At 38.7% G+C, this 23755-nt stretch overlaps 1 protein-coding gene and 1 long non-coding RNA gene across 15 annotated transcripts in view; both read right to left on the bottom strand.

Moving 5' to 3' along the window:
• LCORL (ligand dependent nuclear receptor corepressor like) overlaps window positions 1-20129 on the bottom strand; it is a 161649-nt gene extending 141520 nt beyond the window's left edge. For 10 of the 14 annotated variants that reach the window (XM_082728424.1, XM_082728416.1, XM_082728423.1 and 7 more), the window contains exon 1: window positions 19221-19504. In XM_082728424.1, the coding sequence (XP_082584550.1) occupies window positions 19221-19374 (154 nt within the window). In that variant the 5' untranslated portion in view covers window positions 19375-19504. Of the gene's footprint in view, window positions 1-19220 lie in introns of all 14 variants that reach the window. The other 4 variants (XR_014311094.1, XM_082728417.1, XR_014311093.1 and 1 more) reach the window with 3 other exon arrangements.
• LOC309863521 lies at window positions 17668-18444 on the bottom strand. Its single transcript, XR_014311098.1, has 2 exons — window positions 18190-18444; window positions 17668-17825 (listed from the first exon to the last, which is right to left on the bottom strand). It is a non-coding gene; the product is annotated as an uncharacterized lncRNA (long non-coding RNA).
• Window positions 20130-23755: the final 3626 nt, after the last annotated feature.

Below are 23755 nucleotides of genomic sequence, written 5' to 3'. Positions count from 1 at the left end.
AATTATCAACATTTGAGAAGGAAGGTGAGATTAGTAATAGGGAGAAGATATGAGGAGACTTCTAGGGAGGGGTTCTATTTCTTGATCTGGTGGTGGATGCACGAATATGTTGTTTGTTCACTGAAGTTTAAAGTACATATACTTTTTTCTATGCAGTTATAATTCTTTTTTTAAAAAGATTTTATTTATTTATTTGACAGACAGAGATCACAAGTAGGCAGGCAGAGAGAGATAAAGAGAAGGAAGCAGACTCCCTGCTGAGGCTGATGCGGGGGAGGAGCTCGATTCCAGGACCCTGGGATCATGACCCGAGCAGAAAGCAGAGGCCCTAACCCACCGAGCACCCAGGTACCCCTGCAGTTACACTTTTTAAAAAGTTTGTAAAAAGCAGTGAATAGCAGCTATTGGTAATCCAAAAGGAGAAAATAAATATGCAAAAGCCCAGAGGTACAGTGTCTGAGAACCCCAAAGTAGTTCAGTGTGACTCCTCTGTAAAATGCTAACTACCATACCTATACTCAAAGTTATTACAAGGATTAAGGGATAGAATACATATAAAGCACATATCTGGTATAAGTATTAATAGGTGTTCAATAAATGTTAGCTGGCATTATTTCTATACTACTATTACTGAGCTACTAATGCAGCTGATTGATGGTAGTGCCCAAGGTAGAATGACAAAAAGGGTAAGGTGGTATAGAGGCAGCAGGTTACGCTGGACTTCCCCAAACCGTGTTATGAATTTAGACTTTATCCTAAGGTTGGCAGGAAACCAATGAAGCTTTTTACACAGAGAATCATGCGATCACATTTGAGTTTAGGAAAATTATGCATAGAAAGAAGATATGAAACTTAAAAAAAAAAGACATCAAGAAGAAAGAGACTGTCAACAAATATCAGAGAGGTCCACTACGCAGAAAGGAAGAAGGAAAAAAAAAATCACTGATTTGAAAAACAGTATGTAACAATTTGTACAGCACAGTTAAGTGACATCTAGAATAAAAGGTACTCTAAATTTACAATTTACTAAAAAAATCTCCATTTAATATCTTTTATAAAATTGTAACTTACACAAATAGCAACAGAACATCCTGTTCATTAAAATTAAACTAAAAACACATTTTTTAAGTCTCCTGTAATCATCACAATTATTACTACTAACGACAAATTATACACAAAGGTGAGTATCTCTATATATCTATATAAAGCTATATATAAAGCTCATCTTTATCTCCATCTATATCTCATAAAGTCCAGATTTTCTAAGCCATAAATTAATTTGCTGTGGTTCTTTTAACAAACACTCAAGACATAAGTACCAAATTATCACAAGTGCTGACATATATTATTAACACTAATGTGAAAACAATTTATTAAGTTATTGTTATTTCAACAACAACCAAGTAAGATGAGTGCTCTGAGGGATTCTGACACATTAGTTACATCACTGTCAATTCAGTGGCTCTACAAGATTAAAAAACAATGAACTGCTCTTCAGCATATTCAATGAGTCTATTAATAAGCAGTACCTTCTTTGTTATGTCTGAGGAATAGAAAATGTCAGACAGATCCAAGACATAAGCAGCAATGGTTTCTTACTGGTCTTAGAGTTATTCAAAGCACAGAGGATAAAGATTGGAGGAAGAGAGAAAAAGGGTAAGAGAGAAAAATTATGAGAGAGAGAAAGAAAAATCGAGAAAAAGGGAAAAAGTAAGCTTCTGGGTTCTAAACTCAATTTTTTTGGGCTCATAACTAAGGCATATACAACCAAATATAGTTTATTATTAAGCCTAAAAGCAAATAAGATGTTACATACATCGTATTTTCCACAACTCTTACATAAATCCACAATTACTTGCAACAAAAAGTGTAAGCCCGGTTTATTCATATTAGAATAAGAAATGGTGGCACCTGGATGGCTCTGTTCTTTAAGCATCTGCCTTCAGCTCAGGTCTTGATCCCAGGACCCTGGGATCAAGCCCCGTCTCGGGTCTCTGCTCCAGTGGGAGTCTGCTTCTCCCTCTCCCCCCCCCCACCTCATTCTCTCTCTCTCTTTCAAATAAATAAAATCTTTAAAAAAAAAAAAAAAAAAGGATTACAGCATTCAGGCAACCAATGTATAAAATGCTTTGTTCTGATTAAAAATTTTAATATTAGGGGCGCCTGGGTGGCACAGTTGGTTAAGCATCTGACTCTTCTTTCAACTCGGGTTGCGATCTCATGTTTGTAGGAACAAGCTCCATGTAGGGCTCTGCATTCAACATGGAGTCTGCAATATTAAAAATTGGGCCAGAATTTGTAATATTGTTAAAGCTAGATCACAGGAATATGGAAATTCATCATGCTCTCTTCTACTTTTGTACATACTTAAAATTTCCCAGAATGATTTTTATAAAATATAAACAAATTTATAAAAATTTTATAAAATGCCCAAATTTTCAAATATTCTCCTGGGAAGGCTACTTTTGGTTTCTCCAAAGAGTAATCATGGTTTGCATAGGGTTGGTCTAAAACAGAGAACTGTAACAGTATATTCATTGAATGGAATGTAGAAAGTGGCATTCCTATGACCTTCCAAAAATAATGTCAATTGAATCTCAAATATCAGAATAAGGGCTAATTCTTTAGAACAATTACTTAAAAAAAAAAAACAAAAAACTATTCCCAATTTGGCTCTCAAGCCAATTTTTGTACTCCCATGGTTTCTGCCACCTTACAACTCTCACGGATACTAAAATTATTTTTGGAGAAAAAAACAAAAAGAGAGGGAAATCAAGAGCTCAGTTTTATGGGCGCCTGGGTGGCTTAGTCTGTTGAGTGTCTGACTGTTGATCTTGGCTCAGATCATGATCTCAGGGTTGTGGGATCCAGCCCTGCACTGGAAACTGCACTAGGCAGGGAGTCTGCTTAAGGTTCTCTCTTCCTTTCCCTCTGCTTCTGCATGTTTCCTCGAGCTCTCTCTTTCTCTTTCTCTCTCTTGCCCTCATAAATAAATCCTGAAAAGAAAGAGTTCAGTTTTAGATATGCTATATTTAGGATATCTTAAAGACATACAAGTAAGTGAAGAAAGCTCAAAAAAATAAAAAATGAGATAGGTTAGTAACTGTGAGGACATGGACAAAATGAAGGTAAAGGAAGCGTTTAGGATTTTGTTTAAAAGATGGAATCACTGTATGTCAAAGCTATGCAGTTCTAAAACCTACAATGAACCATGTTACTCTCTAGCAACTTCAACAAAATTAGGGAAAACTGATCTGAGACAGTCTTTCCAAATTACTTATGTTTATTATTAAATTATTTTTGTATTATTAGAAAATTATTATAACAACATGCAATTACAACATAAAATTACTCAGTCTATCTAGGCTAAATTTTCCTGACAGATAATGAGGAATCAAATCTGGGAGGGAAAAAACAAACCACACACACAATAATAATCAAGGTCTAAAGTCACCCCTTGGCCTTCAAATGTTAAGAAAACACAAATGCACAGGCACCACATCATTCCTGCAGAAGTAGGAACATTTGAACTATGAAATATGAAAAATATGCTGCTCTATATCCTATTCTGGATAACTGTCTCACAACCCAACTAGGCCTTCTAAAAGAAGCCTAAAAATAATTTTCTCTATTCTTCCCCCTTTTTCTGTGTGCCCATAGTTCGTCAATACCTAAAATCTGGGGGCACCTGGGTGGCTCAGTGGGTTAAAGCTTCTGCTTTCGGCTCAGGTCATGATCCTCCAGGGTCCTGGGATCGAACCCCACATCGGGCTCTCTGCTCAGCAGGGAGCCTCCTTCCCCCTCTCTCTTTGCCTGCCTCTCTTCCTACTTGTGATCTCTGTCAAATAAATAAAATCTTTAAAACAGACAAACAAAAAAACCCTTAAAATCTGTTAATTCTAATGCATATCTTTTGAGTTTTTCTTTCTTTTCCATAACTACTACTCTTATTTCAGATCCTCGTAATTTCTTAGTTGTGCTATCTTGACACCCCCCTGGTTGATTTGCATGTCATATTCCCTTATTACTCTACTGGCAGAATAACATTATAAAACCACAAACGAAACTATGTCACTCCTGTGCTTAAAATCCATCAGAGCCCTGCATCCATTGGGCTCTCTGCTCTCCCTGCTGAGAGCCTGCTTCCCTGCCCCCCCTCCGCGCCCACTGCCTCTCTGCCTACTTGTGATCTCTGACAAATAAATAAATAAAGTCTTAAAAAAACCCAAACAAACCCATCAATGGTTTTCTACTACCTGTGAGTTATTTAATGGGGATGATAAAAATAGTTCCTACTTATATAACTATTGTGAAAATCAAATGAACACAAGTGTAAGCATTTAATGCCTAATCCAAAGTAAGAGAATTAAAAATAACAATAATTACTATTATATTCCACTTAAAGGTTTCTTTGTGACTCATTTTCTCTCTTTTCCATATCCCACAATCATCCTATGACCGACCATTCCTGGACCCATACAAGGAAACCTGATCACTATCCTCCTTTGTATCATAACTGTATATGCTTCTTTTACAGCACTTACTATAGTAAGAAAACCTTGTGTAATCTACAAGACTATGCTTCAGGAAAATAATCTAATGCATTTAAGTTCCCTAACACAATGCCTGACCCTGTAAATACTTAGTGAAAAAAACTATGAGGAAGAGATGCACAACAAATCAGAGCAGATGACTGCGCTTCCTTCAACACTGAAAATCCTATTATTTCTGATTTAAAATAAAGGGGCAATTTTGGAATGGGTCTAAAGAATGAGAGGTCAGCAAAAACTCTGTAACAAGGATGAAAGGATCTGTGGGTTCAGACTGATGAGAAGAGTGAAGATAACGTAGTAGGATCAGTTAGATAAGTACGCTAATGTATACTCACAGGGATATTCTAAGCCATTTATAAGTTATACTGATGCCAGAATGGAAATATTAAAAGGTCAAATAATAAGGCAAAGGAGAAAAGATAGGTATGATTAGGCTGATCATTAATGCTGGTGTGTTAAAAAAAATTTTACCAGGCACTATTTTCCTAGACTCTAGATGGGTATCGGGAAACAGAAGAAACAGGGAGTTAAAATGAAATAATAAATTGTCATTAGCTACCCTCTATTTGATCATTTACCATTCTTTGGAAAAATTCAGAAGAGATGGAAAGAAGATGGCCATCATTCTTGGAATTGGGATAGAGAGCAACTTTATATTCAGACTAAAAATACTGACAATCTGTGCTGGCAAAAATCCTCGCCCCACTAACTCCATGCTCTTACCACCCACTATTTCTAATAGTGACCAAGAAAGAAATCTGGGTATATTATTTCTGATTAATCTACCTAAATAGAATCCTTAACTCAGATATGCATTTTTAAATAACAGAAGACCCTATTCTCTCTTATTTCTTACCAAGAACCAAGCACTGAGGTGGTCTAAATCTAAAACTCTTTTACGTACTCTTCAAACTCAGGGTTCTGAAATGAAACAGAGAACAGCACTATTTTATTAAAGCTTTAGACATAACTATCTGATTAGGAAGGATCAGACTTGTTAATTTTTTAACCAGGTTTGACCAAGAGAGTAGTAAAGACCTGGATGTGAATTCTACCTTCACAAGACCTTCCTCTATGGAAAGTCTTGGGCAGTTTCTCTAAGCCTCAGTTTTCTAATCAGTAAAATGAAAACAAAAAATGTATTATTTCACATATGAAAACTGAATGTGATTAATACACATACACATAGTGTACGATACATGGTAAGCACTCAAAGATATTAGCTATCATTATTTCAAAAGTGTTGAAAAACCTACAATTTATATACTACTGTGTGTTTTTAAGGCCTGAAAGTGATTAATTCAAGAGAATGCAATATTTTGACTCAACACTGCTTTTAAATATTTTTACTTTATAACATATGTATTTATTTTTAAAAATTTATTTATTTATTTGAGAGAGAGAGAGAGAGAGAGAACAGAGGGAGAGGCAAAGGGATAAGCAGACTCCCCACTGAATGGGGAGCCTGATGCAGGGCTTGATCCCAGAACCCTTCTATTTGATCATTCACCATTCTTTGAAAAAGTTCAAAAGAGATGGAAAAGTCAGACGCTTAACTGACTGAGCCATGTAGGTGCTCCTGTAACAATTTTTAAGTTTATATAAAATGTTTTAAGTATGATACAAATTATCATTTTTCCAACTATTTGAGAGTAAATGGCCTATATCATGTTCCTCCACCCTTGAATCCTTTTAACAAGTAATTCCTACAAAGCATTCTTTTAGTAATACAACTATTAAAATCAGGAAATTAATAATGACACATTATGTACAATGTTACTGGACTGTCACTGCTACTAGGGCCCCTCCTCAGTGAACAGTATAGGGCATAAGTATGTATACATACACACACATTAACTTCTATATTTCTAATCTATACATAATGAAAACCATGAATTCACACCAATATCTCATTTCCAGTCCAACACTACAGAGAGCATTCTAGTTTTCCCCAATTCCACATTTGAAACTCCCCTCTCAACAGTGAGAGGCCTGGCTCCGATTACCTTTAATATTTATTTTTTTGACCAGTCTCCCTGTATGTAACCGATGTGTGGCTGTCTCCCCTTCCCTACAGGGATACTTTCCTCACCCTTCTCTGCACTAATACCCCCACACCTCCCTCATGTATACAACTTAATCACTTTGTTCAGGTCCCTATTTCTCATGCCTGGCACCCCTCCTACAAGAATATCCTCCTCCTGCTGCTCAGGCTCTAATATCCTACCTATGCTGAGGTGACCCTCCATGGGATGCCTTCCTCTCCCCACCCTCAGACTCTGACATCTTACACTGGGATGTTTCCACGCATCAACTTCCTCCTCATCCAACTGAGCCTCAATACATCCACACCAGGTTACCCCCTACACGGATGCTTTTCTTTCCCACCCTTTCTCCAAGCAGATGCCCTCTTTATCTTCCTACCCTGTTCAGGTCTGAACACTCCTTACTAGAACAGCCAATCCTCCCTCATATCAGGTCTACTATGCTTCACAGATACCCTGCTGGGACTCTGACAACTTGCACCAGCATGCCCTTATAGGCAGAATACTCTTCACCTCTTGAAACTCCATCAACCTACATGGGGACCCTCCTTATCCCCATCAGGCTCTGACATTCCACTCCTCTGAGAAGAGGTGGCTCTCTCCCCCCACATACACCATTCAGTGTAGACACTTACCCTTGCTTTGTTCCACCTGATGGTTTTGGTACTGACTTGTTCAGAAAGAGAAGAGAAAGAGGATAAGGAAGAATTGATAACATTTTAAAGAAAGAGATACCAGTGAATAAACTGCATAAGCACCCATAATCAGAGCTGATTAAAAGCATAATTTATCAAAGTATCTGCTTTTCTCACCTAAAAAAATAGTGCTCTATTCTTTCTAAATTTAAAAAGTCACTTGATAAAGAAGTTAGTATTATCTTTCTTTTCTCAACCAAACATGGACTTTATTCAATTATTTTACACAGGTCTGTAGAAAATCTAGTTCATTAAAGAAGAGTTTAAGAAATATGGTTATTTCAAACACTAGAATTAAATATTTTTTTAAATATCCAGAATATGTAAGTTTGACTTTTCAGTATAATAACAGCTGAACTTATCTACAGATACAACTCTGCAAAAAAGTAGCCTGGTGAGGAATAACAACTTTTCCTTGCTCTCCATTTCTATGAGGAAAGGTGCTTCACAAGCACAATATGAGCATCTCTTCACACGTAGGGAAGTGAACCAACTGCATGATCTGACTGGTGATTTTGTAAAGAACAACTGAGTAGACAGAGTTCAGTTCTGCTTCCTTTCCCCTTGGGAGTGAGCTATTGGGAAAACATACCTGCAGAGAACTCATATTTTGCTCTGCTTCCCTAGTATGCCTAGGATTGGTTGGGTAAGTTGGCCAGTGGCAGATGATGTGACTCTCCCACCAAGCTGTTCCTTTAACCTTGTCTGATCAGTAGAAGTGATTTTTTGGCTCTCAACCTTTTCCTTATTTTTCAAGTTGTTCAGAGCCCAGGCAGAAAAGAAGGGTGCCACTTGCAAATACTTCAGCAATCCAACATCTTCATTAATATATTGATGTGGAGATTGCCCATTTTTCCAGTTTTGATTTAAAAGGGCAGCTTCAATTTGAGCTTCTTAAAACTATTACAAACCAAAAAAACCCCCCTCAAACCTGAACCAACAGCAGATGTTTAAAATGAACATAAGCCAACTTATCTGATCATGCTTATTACCCGTTAAAAAAAAAAAAAACTTTAAGACTCATAATTTCTTCCTTATAGAGGACGTAATTTATACTTCCAGTCCTCCTCCCTACTCCCACCTTATACTCCAATGACACTAGAATGCTGAATATTTTCAGAATATATCATTATTTAGACTTCTATACTTTTGTTTACACTATCCTTCTGCCTGTTGCCTCTGACCTACTCTCCCACTAGATCATTTAACATAGGGATCAGCGAACTATAATCTGTAGGCCACATCTGGCTATTTTTGTAAATAACTTTTTACTGGAATACAGCCATGGCCATTCATTTATATATTGCTTGTGCACTTTAACAGTAAAGTTGAATAGCTGCAACAGAGACCAAATTTACTATCCAGCACTTTACAAAAAAGCTTTTGTACAGCACAGAAAACCGCATCAACAAAACAAAAAGCCAACCTACTGAATGGGAGAAGATATTTGCAAATGATATATCTGATAAAGGGTTAAAATCCAAAGTATATAAAGAACATATACAACTCAACACACACACACACACACACACACACACACAATTCAAAAAATGGGCTGAATAAACATTTTTCCAAAGAAGACATACAGATGGCCAACAGACACAAGAAAATATGTTTAACATCACTAATCATCAGGGGTTGCAAATCAAACCACAATGAGATATTACCTCGCACCAGTAAGAATGGCTAATATCAAAATGACAAGAAATAACAAGTGCTGGAGAGGATGTGGAGTAAGGGAATGCTTATGCACTACTGGTAGAAATGTAACAAAGTCCAGCCACTGTGGAAAACGATATGGAGGTTCCTCAAAAAACTAAAAATAGAAACACCATATGATCCAGTAATTCTACTACTGGGTATTTACCCAAAGAAAACAAAAACACTAATTCAAAAAGATATATGCACCCATATTTTTATTGCAGCATTATTTACTACAGCCAATCAATACATCCATTGATGGATGGATAAAGACACGATACATACACACACACACACACACACACACACACACACAAAAGAATATTACTCTGTCATAAAACAAAAATGAGATCTTGCCATTTGCAGCAACAGTGATGAGCAAGAGGGTATTATGCTAGATGAAATAAGTCAGACAGAGAAAGACAAGTGCCACATGATTTCACTTATATGAGGTATCTAAAAATCAAAACAACACCCAGACCCTTCAATACAGGGAACTGGTTATTGCCAGAGGGGAGGTGGGTGCAAGGATGGGCAAAATAGATAAAGGGGATTAAGAAGTATAAACTTCTAGTTATAAGAAAGTCAGGAGATGAAAAGTACAGCATAAGGAATATTTAAAAAAAAAAAAAGTTTGCCAACTTCTGCTTTCACTCAATCTTTGGAAGCCTCATCACTTTGAATCAAAATTGTTTCTGCTTCTCTCTTTCCATTACATTACACAAACTTTAATACTTAATATCCCTGATAACTGTGAGTGCTTTAATAAAAGCAAAATCTAAGCCTTATTCCTAGTATATACAATAAGCTTTTTACCCACCCACAGTCCCCACCTCTCCCAACAATTTTCACATTCTTAGGGGAAGTATTTTGAAAGAGGCTTCTGCCCTTTTCTCTACCCTTTATTCAGTCCTCCCAAAGGAAAGAGGAATGACTAATATTGGCAACATCCTGATAGTTGTTCCTAATGGGATGAATTAATGTTTTAAAGGTCATTTTCATGCATGGCCAAGCCTAAGTCTCACTCTGCCTACATGGTCATACCTACCAATAAGCAAATCACATGGTAAATTCACCAAGCTCTATCAGGCACAGAGCCTCCTGCTGGCTGCTCTATCTTTGATAAGGTGGTAAATTCAATTAAGGGGGACAGGGAGTAAAAAAAATCTGAGATTTGGCCTCAATTCCAAGCCACGTTCTTCTGTATAACCTACCATTTAAAAAGTTAATATTTTAATCTCTGATTCCTAAGTCTATTTTCAGTTCAGAACCCAGTAAGGAAGAAACATAGAATTACACCCCATTAACTGGCACACACAGCAGGACTCATGTTATTTGACAATTAACTGACAGAAGTAAATTAATTGGAGAAAAAAATGATTCCTTTAAATTGTGTAACACACTAATTCTGCATGTATTTTAGCGATGAACTTAATTAGGAAAGTATTTTTTGAAGAAAAAAAATCCTGATTTTTTTTTAAAGTATTTATTTATTTGATACATACACACACCAGAGAGAGAGAGAGAGTGTGTGTGTCTGTGTGTGCGCACAAGCAGGGGGAGTAGCAGGCAGAGGGAGGGGGAGAAGCAGGCTGCCCACTGAGCAAAGAGCCCAATGTGGGACTCAATCCCAGGACCCTGGGATCATGACCTGAGCCAAAAGCAGAAGTATGCTTAACCAACTGAGTCACCCAGGCGCCCCAAGAGATACTTTTATAGTTCACATTCAGTGAGTCAAACCAAGCCCATTCTATTTATATGTCTCAATATCTTGTTGCATTCAAGTGCCAAATTAAATAATATACCAAGTAATTTTCAATTATTACTGATTCAAAAAAGCATTCCCCATCATAATGGTTATCTCCCACCTAAATAGCCCTAGACCCCAGGTTCATCCAATTACTGCTTCATTTATCTGTTTTTCCTCAAATGCAGCTTCTCAAATTAGTAGTCTACTACAAATGTTATCTCCTCTTATATACATTTTAATTATTTTCTAGCTTATTACAATATGGCTTCCCTCCCCACCACACTGCTGAAATTACCAGTTATGTCACTTAGAACCTAAATGGTGTCAAAAACAATGTATACTTTCCTGTTTGAAGGTACTTAACATCTCAATAATATGTAAGGATCCTTTCTTGTTGTAACAGTCCTCTCATTAGATTTGGTGATACTACGGTCTTCTCGTTTTCCCACTTAAAGCCAACTGCCTTACTTTTTAGTGTAAAAGTTCAGTGGATTATTTTGAGGGTCCCCTTCTTCTGCCCAAGGAATGTTAAGATTTCTTAAGGCATGATAAAGAGTAAAAAGAACTGGCCTATTCGAATGAAGAAAGGTCTCAAATTTGTTTTTCAATAAATACCTTAGAATAGACTCTAGGTTGCAATTGATTTTTAAAAGTGACCGAGGATGTATGGTAGAAAATACAACTAAAAAAACAAGTGGGAATCTGGGGCAATGTGTACAAAAGAGAATTAAAAGCAGATGAAAATCTATGGGCTGTAAAGAAGAAGCTAGACAAACAAATGGGGAAAAAGCAGTCTGGTAAACTATCATCAACTACTGAATATGATTATGAGGTTTAACTTTTATGAAGAAAGACAAATGGAAGATGCTACTGCTTTGTAAACTATAAAACCAAAGCAGGTATTCCAAATAATAACTTAATAAAGATTATAAGCTAGACTGAAAGACAATAAAACCAGCAATGCACATAGATATAAACTAAAATCTTATCTGTCTGCCCAATGTGCTTACTTCATTATAAAAACTGAATCTGGGCGCCTGGGTGGCTCAGTGGTTAAGCCGCTGCCTTCAGCTCAGGTCATGATCTCAGGGTCCTGGGATCGAGTCCCGCATCGGGCTCTCTGCTCAGCAGGGAGCCTGCTTCCTCCTCTCTCTCTCTGCCTGCCTCTCTGCCTACTTGTGATTTCTCTCTGTCAAATAAATAAATAAAATCTTTAAAAAAAAAAAAAAAACTGAATCTGTGAGAAACCATAAAGAAAGTAATAATAACTTGGCAACAAATAAAAATACAGAAAAAAGAAAAACAAGAAGTGAATGAAATAAGCATGTTAGGTTTGTTGTCAACCATTAGAAAACTGTATAAAATGAGATATAGAAAAGTGATTCTTCATTAAGTTTCAAATTCTTTTACTTTCTGTGGGGAGTAAAAACTTCTGAAAGAATTGCTTAATGATAGATTCAGCCCTAAGTATGGAGTCTAATGAAGTTAAATGGGTCCTCCAAATTTTGAATGTATGAATTTAGTGCTCTAACCAATTGTTATCTATCACACATGAATGCTGGAGATATATATATATATACACATATATATGTATGTATGCATGTGTACATATATACATATATATATAAAGGAATACTATTGAAAAAAGAAAAAGATAGGAAATCCACACATAAAAAAAATGTAGAATATTATAATTGAAAGGCTGGATTTACTAATAAAGAAAAAAAATTACATATCCAAAAATCTACATGCCTTTGTTCCTCCTCCCAGGACTGCACTGTGGTAGAATTAAAGACCAGAACTGAAAGTCAGACAAGTCAGGGGAACATGGAGAACACATAACAACAACATATCAGGGTGCACAGCCAAGCAGCGAGGGATGCACTCAGATAGCCAGCCAAAGGAAACAGCATGGACATGAAGAGACAGCACCATGCAGGAGGCTATGATATGTTTAGACCAGCTTGTAGTCTATATCTAACATCTGCAAAAATACAAGTTTCATAGACTGCGTGGTTCTAAGGATGGCATAATTTTAATTTTCCAAGTATAAAATAATCCAGGAGTACACAGAATTTCAAATTTTACATGCGAAATCCACTGATAGACCAAATGTAAAGACAAATGTGGATACACATCTTAACCACCCAACTATTCATTATCATCATAGATCCCATCTGCCTTGTGCATGTAATTTGTGCCATAATTTACACCTTTTTAAATTGGTAAAACAACAGCAAGTGCTTGAAAAAATAGTTGTACAGCCAAGTGCCAAGGTTTTTGGGTGGACCCATCCATACCAATCCCCATCAAATTCAGATTTCTAAGGAGATTTACTCTTCTGGAAGTTACATGGCAATAACGAACAGATGAAGCAGAAGTCAGTGGACAGACAAAAGAGCAGAATGCAAGAAGCCAGAAGAAAGAAGTGTCAAGTTGATTATATAGAATTTTATTTACCTGGACTGTCCCTATCTTTAAAGAGTCACAGCTCCATGAAGTGCTCCCATAACTTCTTCACAGGCTAAAAATAGAGGAAGAGACTAGCTTCTGATACCCCTACTGCTATTATAAATGGCACAGGTATTTTGGAAGAAAGCCCACTCTACAAACACATGCAGTATGCAAAGCTCTAAGACAGTGATGTGTTTAACAAGAAGAGTAAAAAAGAGAAGGTACTGACACATAGTAGCTTCAAGATGATCTAGTATGATACAAAATTTTTAAATGAATTTAAACTGGGCACCTGTGTGGCTCAGTTGGCTAAGTGACTGCCTTCGGCTCAGGTCATGATCCTGGAGTCCAGGGATCTAGTCCCACATCAGGCTCCCTGCTTGGCAGGGAGTCTGCTTCTCCCTCTGACCCTCCCCCTTCTCATTCTCTCTCTCAAATAAATAAATAAAATCTTAAAAAATATATTAAAATGAATTTAAACTAATTTCTTGTATTCAGGTACTCCAAAGCCAAAAGATTCCTTAGAATGTAGGAAGGCATCATTCTTTTGATCTCTCCATATATGAAAAGACAGTATTATGCCAAATGATATACTGTGATTCTAAAACTCTGACTCTGTGACTCCAAAATAACCCTAGAATATAGATCATGCAAGCCCTCACTATCTTTTCCTCTAACATGCCTCATGATCCTTTTATTAGTTTATCAGCATTCCCACCAGAAAAAAAATCTATTGACAAAAACATAAAGCTCAAAGCTAATAACCTTGTAAATCACTAATAATAATACCTAACATTTATGGAATGTTTTTATATGGTAGACACATATTAACATATATCAACATAATTAATTCTCAAACCACTTTATTATCTCCAATTTACAGATAAGAAACCAAAGTACAGAGCGGTTAAGTAACTTGTCTACATTGGTAAGTGGTAACACTATGTTTCCAACACAGGTACTCTAGCTCCAGAGCCTATTTATTTGCTGTATTTTCTATACAAATAAAAGATCTGAAGAAAGAGAAATTAAGTTGTGGGTTTGGTTAATATTAACACATTTGAAATAAGTGGTACCATAGTATCAAGTGTTGGCTGGAGCTATTATACTATAAAACTGTGCTGTCCAATGAGGTAGCCACTTGGCCACATGTGGCTATTAACTTGAAATGTGGCTAGTTCAAAATTAAGATGTGTTAGATGTATAAAATCCTAACTTCAAAAATTTAATATTAAAAAATGTAAACTAACTCATTAATAATTTGGTATGGATTAATGTTACAATATTTTGAGGTTAGTGACTTAAAAATGTGCTTTTCAAATGTGGTTACTAGAAAATTTTAAATTAAATATTTGGCTCCCATTATATTTCTACTGGACAACAATGGTATGTACAAAAGGAACTGGAGTTTAAAGAATAAATCTAATCAGATCTTTGCCATTTTATTTTGCTGTTGCAAGCTTAGGCAAATCAGTTACACAGAGTATTAGCTTCTGGATGAGAAAAAAATAGGGTTTAAAAACAGTCCTGAAACCTAGTGTTCAGATTTTGGTGTCTAAATTTATTCTCCACTAAAAAAGAATGGAGGGTTCTTTGGAGAAATAATTTATGTCAGGGCTGGGACAGGTTAAGTACAAGATGAACCTGGAATATCTTGTTTGGGCAGGAAGGAAGTGTTCAAAAAGTTATTTGAGAGATGAGGGTGAGAGGTGTGACTTGCCAAAAAACACTGGAACCAGCTTGATGAGGCTCCCAAAGACCAATCCAAGACAATCGGGGAATCAAAGTAATGATTATAATGGATTTAACCATTAAATAACCTCCAAATCTATGAGTTCATGTTGATAAAAATAACTGGATAAATAAATAAATAATAGAGGAGACAGGAAAGATTGCTTTATGACAGACTACCAAGTACTAATTATAGAAGGAATGACAAAGTTAGAAAATCATGAATGGATGTTAAAACTTGCGGGTGAAATACTGATGAGACTATGTTAATATTCTGTTCCTCAAAATATCTTCCCTACGAATTACATTATTAATTGTAAAAGGATAAATAATAACTTTGAAGAAGAAATATGGAGATACCACCTTACTCAAATTTTCAAAACTAACATCACCAACATTGGGACAAACCAACATTATGAACCTCAAGATATGATGTACTGATAAAGAAAGAACATCTCTTGAGAGGTATTCCTGCCAAATATGTATAAGCAATCTAGTCATGAGAAAGCAACAGACAAATTCATATTAGGGACATTCCACAAAATAACCATCCTGTACTTTTAAAAAATGTCAAGGTCAAGAAAAACAAGAAAGGCTGAGGAAGTGTCCCAGATCAAGACAAACAAAACAGATAGTTCAAGGAAATACAATACATGATCCAAGACTGGGAGGTAGGGGGAGCTTATAGATAAACGAGATAAAAATTGAGCATGGATTATGAAATAGATAATAGTATTATGTCATTTTTAAATCTCCTGGTTTTAATAATTTACACGGTGGTTACATAAGATAATATCCTTGGTTTTAGGAAATACACACTAAAGAATTTAAGAATAGAGGAATGATATCACTAAATTATCCTCAAATGGTTCAGAAAAAAATAGCTATAAGGCAAGAATGATAAATGCAACATAATGTAATACAACTGGTGAATGTGAATAAGTGTACATAGCTACCTTCCTACTTTTTCTTGTACTAGCCTTCCAACTTTTCTTATAAATTTGAAATTTTATCAAAATTAAAAGTTAGCCCAAAGTAGAAAAACAAAGAACTAGGCCTATCTTCCAGACTGAATATCCTAATAGACTATATAAGACCTGGTAATATTTAAAAATATGCTAATACATTTCTTTTATGCTTGACTTTGTTTTAAATTTAATGACTTATCAGATACTAATTGTATTATATATTTCATAAGACCCAAGACTTTAACCATTATCACTCAATGTCATACTGAGTACTAGGATACTATTTACTATATCCAATAAGCACTCAAACATTTGTTAGCTGAGCATACTCAAAATTATAGCATTGTATAGGATTATAGGAAAATTATAAAAAGCACCACATTGTAAGTAGAGCTATTAATTAGGACATAAGAGTTCGTAGAACTTTTCAATTAAATTGTAAAAAAGAAAAACCAGGAATAAATCTCAGAGTAGTTACAAATCTAACCTAAAGACATTAGTTCCACAAAAAGAGAAAAGCAAACATCAATTTCCATATCAAGAGTTAAGCATCTTAGCTAACTTCCAATAGTCATGACAACTAAAATGAACTTTTTCTCTTATGAAATTAGAATATTATATGAGTTATTAAAAAAATCGAATTAGTTTAAAAACTTGGGCTAAGAATTGAGATTTAAAACTTCACTATTGGCTCAATACTAATTTGCTGTATAACCCCAGGATATTGCTTACAATTTCTGTCTCATAAAAATAAGATTTGGGGATAATTTTCTTTCCCAAATTATAGAAAGTATAATTTCTGAAAATTGTTTCAAGCAATAAGAGCACTGAATATATTCAATACAGATATATACATATAAATATTCACACACATGCAAAAAGGAAAAAGATTTGAGCTTTTTTGTAAATAGATTTACAAAGTATTGAATATAAGCACGTTAATAGCAAAAGGTAATTTAAAATAATGACACAAACTATATTTAATCCTAATTATAGTGCTTCACATATAGGATACTGGAAAAAACCAACCAACAAGTGTATATCCTATTTTAAAAGTTTTATTGTTTATGAAAAATAATGAAAAAAAAGATGAGATGGGTTTTACTAGGTCTCTTGACTGACTATGAGAAACAATTCTCAAATATCGTTAGAGCCCAGGAAAAAATGTCTTTTCAAATACAGTACAGTTATACATTAAAAATATAATATAGAGATTGCATGTTACACTCAATTTTCAATTGAGTTCTACTTGTGTGTTGATAAGGCAGATAGATATTCTAAATAAATCCCTTTTTCCATCAAATCCAATGTCATGTTTAAAAATTGACTATTTTTCAAAACTACACATATTTTTGTGATACAGATCCATACATAATGTATCCAACAAGAAGAAAAGAGAAAACCTCAAAAGTATTCCAAAACATAAAAACTGACGGAAAACATCTACAGATCACTGCGTGCCTCGGTAAAACTTAACACAATTTTATCCTGAATCAGTGCTTCAGTGCTGTCATCCTGCCTTATTCTCACTGAATGAACTCAACAATTTCTAAACAGGTTGTCACTGGAAGAGATCTTTACATAAGCAATTATAAAAATGGGTCCGTTTTGTATTCAGGAAGCACTAGCAACATTTAGCTTAACATTTTTATAAAAGAATACCGTGAGGGTTTAAAAAAATTTTTTTAACTTTTTCTATAACTAAAATCACTTATAAATACTTGATAAAGCTATTTCCCAGAATGTTTCCTAAAGTAAGACCAAAATATATTTTATAAGGATAAAACAGTTTATTGCTTAAAGTGAACTTAAATGTTCCTAGTCGGAGTAAGCTTCCTTCTTGCACATCTTCCCATATCCACTGTATTCTGCAGGCACATTTCTAAGCTGAAGCTGCACTAGTTTATTCTACCACGGTCTTCTTTTCACTAGGGAAAAACAAGAAAGATCTTCAGGTACTAACCAAACAAATCTGAGTGGGGGTGGAAGAAAAGGGGCGCGAGGTGGCGCAAGAACAGATGGAAATAAGGTAATAGAGTTGTTTTCTTAAGGCACTAAGGTTACTACTCCTCAACTCCAAATGCCAAGATTTAATCGCCAGTCGAACAAGCTGCTATCACTACCCATCCACTACTTGAAACAATGCAACCTTCCTTTATACTCTTCTCCCACTCTCCAACCCACACCCCCTTCCAACACAAACAAGCACAACACACCCCATCCCATAACCCTCATAGTCCCTTCTATGCTCACTAAACCAGCTTGCTGGGTAACAGCTCCTCGCACACTCACTCAGACAAAAAAGCGACCGCGGCACGGTGGGGAGTTCCCATAATCTCCTGCCACCCCGAGCAACCCGCAGAATGACAGCCCCGAGCCCAGAAGTTTGTAGCAAAACGATTCCGACCCCACCGAAAGGGAAGATGGAACTGCAAGAGAACGGGGATGGGAGGTGGGGAGGGCGATGTGCGTGAATGTGCAGGGAAGGGTCCATCACATGACAGTACAAGAGGACCCGAGCCGTCCCGGCGTCCGCGAGGGGAAAAGGGGGGGGGGGCAAGGTGGGGAGGGGGAAAGGGTGCTGTCACCATGGCAACACCCCCCATCCGTCCAGACTTCCAAAGAGGGAGGAAGAACTTCAAATCCCAACCGTCAGTGCTCGAGGAGCTCCTTCTTAAAGGGGTACACACAGCGCCGCCGCCGCCGAGCGCGAGAGGGCAGAGTTGGGTGCCCCCGCCCCTCGGGCGACGCCCCCGCCGCCCCTAGCCCCCCGCCGGCCCACCCGCGACCCCCGCCCCGCGAGCGCCCGGGGTCGCCCCGGTCCCAGTCCCTGGGAACTCGGCTGCATCGACCGGCCCGGCCGCCCGCGGTGAGAAGGGGGTGTGTGTGCGCCCGGTGGGGGCGCGGACCAGCCCGCCTTCCTCCCTCCGGCCCTGCCCGTCGGCTCCCCTCCTCCCGGAGGCCGACCCGCCGGGCCGCTGCCTGCCCCCCGACAGGGTGGACGGCAGGCTGCGAGGGGCGCCGCGGAGTTTCGGGGAAAGCGCGAGCGAGCGGTTTCCTCGGGGTCTCGGCGAGCGGGTCCGAACTAACAGTTCCTGAGGAGCGCAAGAGCTGATGAAGGAAAGGAGCGCGAACCGCGCCGGGCGAGAAGCCCCCAGACAAAAGGCGAGCGCCGGAGCCGCCGCGCCGCCGCCGCTCCCATCGCGCTCCCCCATTGAACTGACCCGAACGGGAGATTCAACTAACCCCCTCAGCCACAAACTCCTCGGGCTGCGGCAGCCGTCGCCGCGCGGAGCAGGGGCCCCGGCCCGTGTCTCTCTTACCTACACAGTGCATGAGGCGGTGGCGCCAAGAGTCGAGTTCCCGCCGGAATCCTCTCCTCTCCGCCGCGCACCTAGGGCTCCGGCACTGAGCGGCGGCGGCGGCGGCGGCAGCAGCGGCGGCGGCAGCGGCCATTCTCTCTCTTCCCTTGTCCATCTGCGTCCCGCGTCACGCGCCCTCATTTACATACGAGCGGCGCAGGCACGAGGCAGGGGCGCGAGCCCTCGGCGCGAGCCCCGGAGCGCGCGCCCCCCGGAGGGGGGGTTGATTGACACGTGTCACTACCTTCCCTTTGCCCTTCCCTCCCCCTCCCACCGCTCCCTCAGGGAGAGGCGGGGAGGAAGCTTGAGGAGAAGGAAGCAACCTGCCGCTTCCGCTGACCCCGCCTCCCCATCCACTCCCATCTCCCTCCTCCCCCCGGAGTTTACTCAAGCAAGCCATACTGTTCCTGCCGCCGCCCGCGAAAATCCTGAGCTGGAGCAAGAGGCTCGGAGCTCGTCCAGAAACAGGCGTGCTGATGGAGCGGACTAGCAACGCCTCCCTTCTGACTTTGCGACGCGACTGGGGCCGCCCGGAGACTTCACTTCCCAGGCTCCGTTGCGCCGGGGTCCCGGAGCGGAGCTTGCCGCCGCTACGCGATGCATGCCGGTCCTTGTAGTCCAGCAGGGATGGGTGCTGACCAGTTCTCTCGCAGTGGGCTTGCAGGCTGTCCTTGACTTCTTTGCGCTGTTGCAGCTTGAGGGCTTAACTTCCAACTCGCTGAGCACCGGACTGCGCTGCCAGCGTCGCCGAGTCTGACCCAGTTGACTTAGCTTCCCTGGGTTCCTTGGTAGAAGAGCGGTGGAAACCGCTGGAGTTGTCTGCCCCTTTACGTTTCAGGCGGCGTTTTGTGATTTAAGTTCTGGAAACTTTTGGCGGAGGGGAAGGGGCGGGGGGAGCGTGGCGCGGGGGGTGGGGTTGGTCACTGTCATCCCGCCACCGCGGGGAAAATCAAGCCGGCCATTCGGCTGCATCAGAAATAACTGCCATATATTCAGAGATCCCACAGTGATTTCAGTTTTCAGGACGACGAGATCTCGAAAGGCAAGAATATTTGCAAAGGATTAGGGAAAAGATGAGGGGATTCTCATTGAAAATTGTTTACGGAGGGATGGGGTGTGGCTGGGTGAGAACTCCAAAAAGAGAAACTATTATGCTCCGCAAAATGTAAACTCCTGTTTGTCAGCGACTCGTCGAGATTCTGTACCTTGGCTTCTCTCACTTTCATGACCTTCATACAGTGGGTGACACGGGATTTGGCACTTTACAAATGTTACGGAATAAATTCTGCGCTATGCTAGAGAAAATGCTTCTTCAGAGAGAGGGAAAACTAACTTTCTCTTCCTCGCTCTCTCCTCCCCGACCCTTCCTCCATCCCTTCTTTCCAAAACTTTTGATTGGATATAAACTCTAATGATATATATATAGATAGATAGATCTAGATATAGATAGATAGATAGATCTAGATATAAACTCCAATGATATATATATAGATAGATAGATAGATCTAGATCTAGATCTATCTATCTATCTATATATCTATATATGTATATATATTTTATTTATTTATTTGCTTTGGCACCAGAGTGTGTGGCTTTCTGTATATGTGCAGGGGTAAAACCAAAGCTAAGACACCCAAAGTTTGCTGAGAAGTACTGTGTAGTATTGGAAATTTATGCAAAAATATGCTTTACTCTTCTTGGAAACTCCTATGCATTCAGTTCCACCCTTCCTATTTTGTGGCTTATCCTTACTGGCCTGCTTGCTTGCTTACTTACTTTTCTATGAGAAAGTATTTCATTGTTCATCATTACCTCTCAATAGTGAGGATGTGGTTTTACATTTTAACAAAGAAAAAGGAATGAAATTTGAATGTCACAGTTACCTTTAACAGAATGTTACAATTGAAGAAGCAAGTGAAATCACTAGTGAAAGTGCTTATGGAATTATTAGTGGATGGTTTCAGTTACAGATTCCACTCAATTGCCAAGCCGATCAGCCTTATAGTTTTCATGATCACTTTTACAGTATCTGCATTAGGTAGAATGAGCTAGGTTATAGTGTACTAACAAAAAATCTAAAAATTTTAGGGGCTTAAAACAACAAAACATGGTATATCCTGCTTATCTGCTTGTTCATGAGGAGCTTGGGGAAGGGGGGAAGGCAGAGTTTCACTACAGATGGTTCTCACCCAGCAACCAGAAGGCTTGAGAAGGTTCCAATCTCTAGAATTTCCCCACTTGTATGATATAGAAAAGGAACATGAAAGGCAAACTGGTTCTTCCTGAAAGTTACACAAGTCAATTTCACTCATATTTCTTTGACAAAAGCAAATCATATGGGTTTGCTAATTTCAAAGGGTCAGGGAAATATAATTCTATTTACCTAGAAGGAAGATAACCCAAATTTACAGGTGAATTGCACCAGTGCGTACTGCTATTCCTTCTGGTCATCAATTTACAGTTCATTCAACTTATACTACAAAAATACTTTCACTCTTGACAAATGAGACAATCTAAAAATTTTGTTTAGTAACGGCACTAATTTCAAAGTTCAGCATCTCTGGGTGATGCTTGGTGGTCCCTATGTTAGAATAGGATAAAGCTCTTGTTAAAGAGAAAATATCTATCCTCCCTGTTTATATATACATATGTACACTCAACGTAAAGTGCTTGAGTAGGAACAGAATAACCCTGGTGAACATTCCTATTTAGAAAGGGAAAGAATGGGAGACACACATGAATGGTTTTAGCAAATATTTTACCACAGCTAAGCATGGATTGTCAACTTTCCAGCCTCTAACAATAGTTTCCTTGCTACCACCCACTGAGTTTCTAAGCCACAGCTACATATTTGAGGTTTTCTGTCACAACCATACCTCCTCAGTACCAATTTCTACCTTAGTCAAAATGGACTAGGTTATACTTTACTAAGAGCAACCCCAAATCTCAGAAGTTTTATACGAAGATTTCTTTTTATTTTAAGTTTTTATGTAAATTCTAGTTGGTGAACATATATGGTAAACTTGGTTTCAAATGTAGCATTTAGTGATTTATCACTCACGTATAACACCCAGTGCTCCTAATAACAAGGGTTTATTTCTTACTTAAACTGCATATTCTTGGGATGCCTCGGTGGCTCAGTTGGTTAAGCAGCTGCCTTCGGCTCAGGTCATGATCCCAGCGTCCTGGGATCGAGTCCCATATCGGGCTCCTTGCTCTGCAGGGAGCCTGCTTCTCCCTCTGACTCTGCCTTCCACTCTGTCTGCCTGTGCTCGCTCTCACTCTCTCTCTCTCACAAATAAATAAATAAAATCTTAAAAAAAAAAACTGCATATTCTTTGAAAATCAGTGTCAGGGAGGATGGGGAGGAATGCCCATGTCCATTAAGGGACCCAGGTTTACGAAGCCCCACCATTTGGAAGCACCCTAGTCACCATGACAAGAAAAATAAGATGCTGAATCACAGTCCAGCTCTTAAAGGCTTTTGCCAGAAGTGATATAGTTCAGTGGGTGAAGCAATCATGTGGCCATGCCTAACTTCAAAGGAGTGATATATCAAATAGCTTTAAGGGCATAACAAACCATTCCAAAAACTTAATAGCTTAAAACATCAACTATTCATTGAGCTCATGAGTCTATGGAATGGCAATTTGTATTAGGCTCAACCAGACACTTCTGCTGGGCCTAGGCTGGGCTTACTTAGGTGTCTGTGATTAGCTGCCTGTCAGCAAGGCAGCTCTGTTTCTGAGAGTGAACGGACTATCAGCTGTAACAACAGAGCAATCAGGCCAGGTGTCCCTCATCATCAAGAGGCTGGCCCTGGTTTGTTCTCAGGGTAGCATTCACAGTGTTTTAAGAGCAGCAAGAGAGCAAACTGCAGTATGCAAGCACTTTATAAGTTTCAGCTTGAGTTACATTCACTGCAGTTCCAATGACTAAAGCAAATCATACAGTCAAGCCCAACATCAGGATGATCAAATAGATTATATCTCTTAACACAATGAGCAAGAAGACGAATTGCATGGATACAGATGGGGGAAAGAAATAATTTGTGGTCACTTTTGCAGTCGACTGCATATGAGAAAGTGCAATTCTACCATGTTCCCCTGAAGAATGAGAAATAGAAATATCAATGAACAGAACTAATGAGTATTATTGCTGAAGAATTTCTGTGAGAAGGGAAAGATCATGGCCATATATAATGAAATACATAAATGGAGCCAACTTTGGAACTCAGCTTGACTTAGAAGAAGCAAAGAATTTTCCATGGCAAGTACCACAAAGTATATTATAATAATCCAATAACTTGACTTTATTGTAAGCTCAATAAACATAGAGATAGGAGTCTAGGTGATTCACTCCTGTATTCTCAGCAGCTAGTGCTGATCCAGGCATTTAATTGGTTCCCAGTATTTTTTTTTTATTGATTTGACAAATATTTAGGGTATCTATAAAGCCAATGATAGAAAAAGAGTCATATCCAAGATGATCCCCTA

This window comes from Mustela nivalis (assembly GCF_964662115.1).
Source record: "Mustela nivalis genome assembly, chromosome: 4".
Taxonomy (NCBI): domain Eukaryota; kingdom Metazoa; phylum Chordata; class Mammalia; order Carnivora; family Mustelidae; genus Mustela; species Mustela nivalis.
The sequence above is the reverse complement of the archived record's forward strand: the minus strand, read 5'-3'. Positions and strand labels throughout refer to the sequence as shown.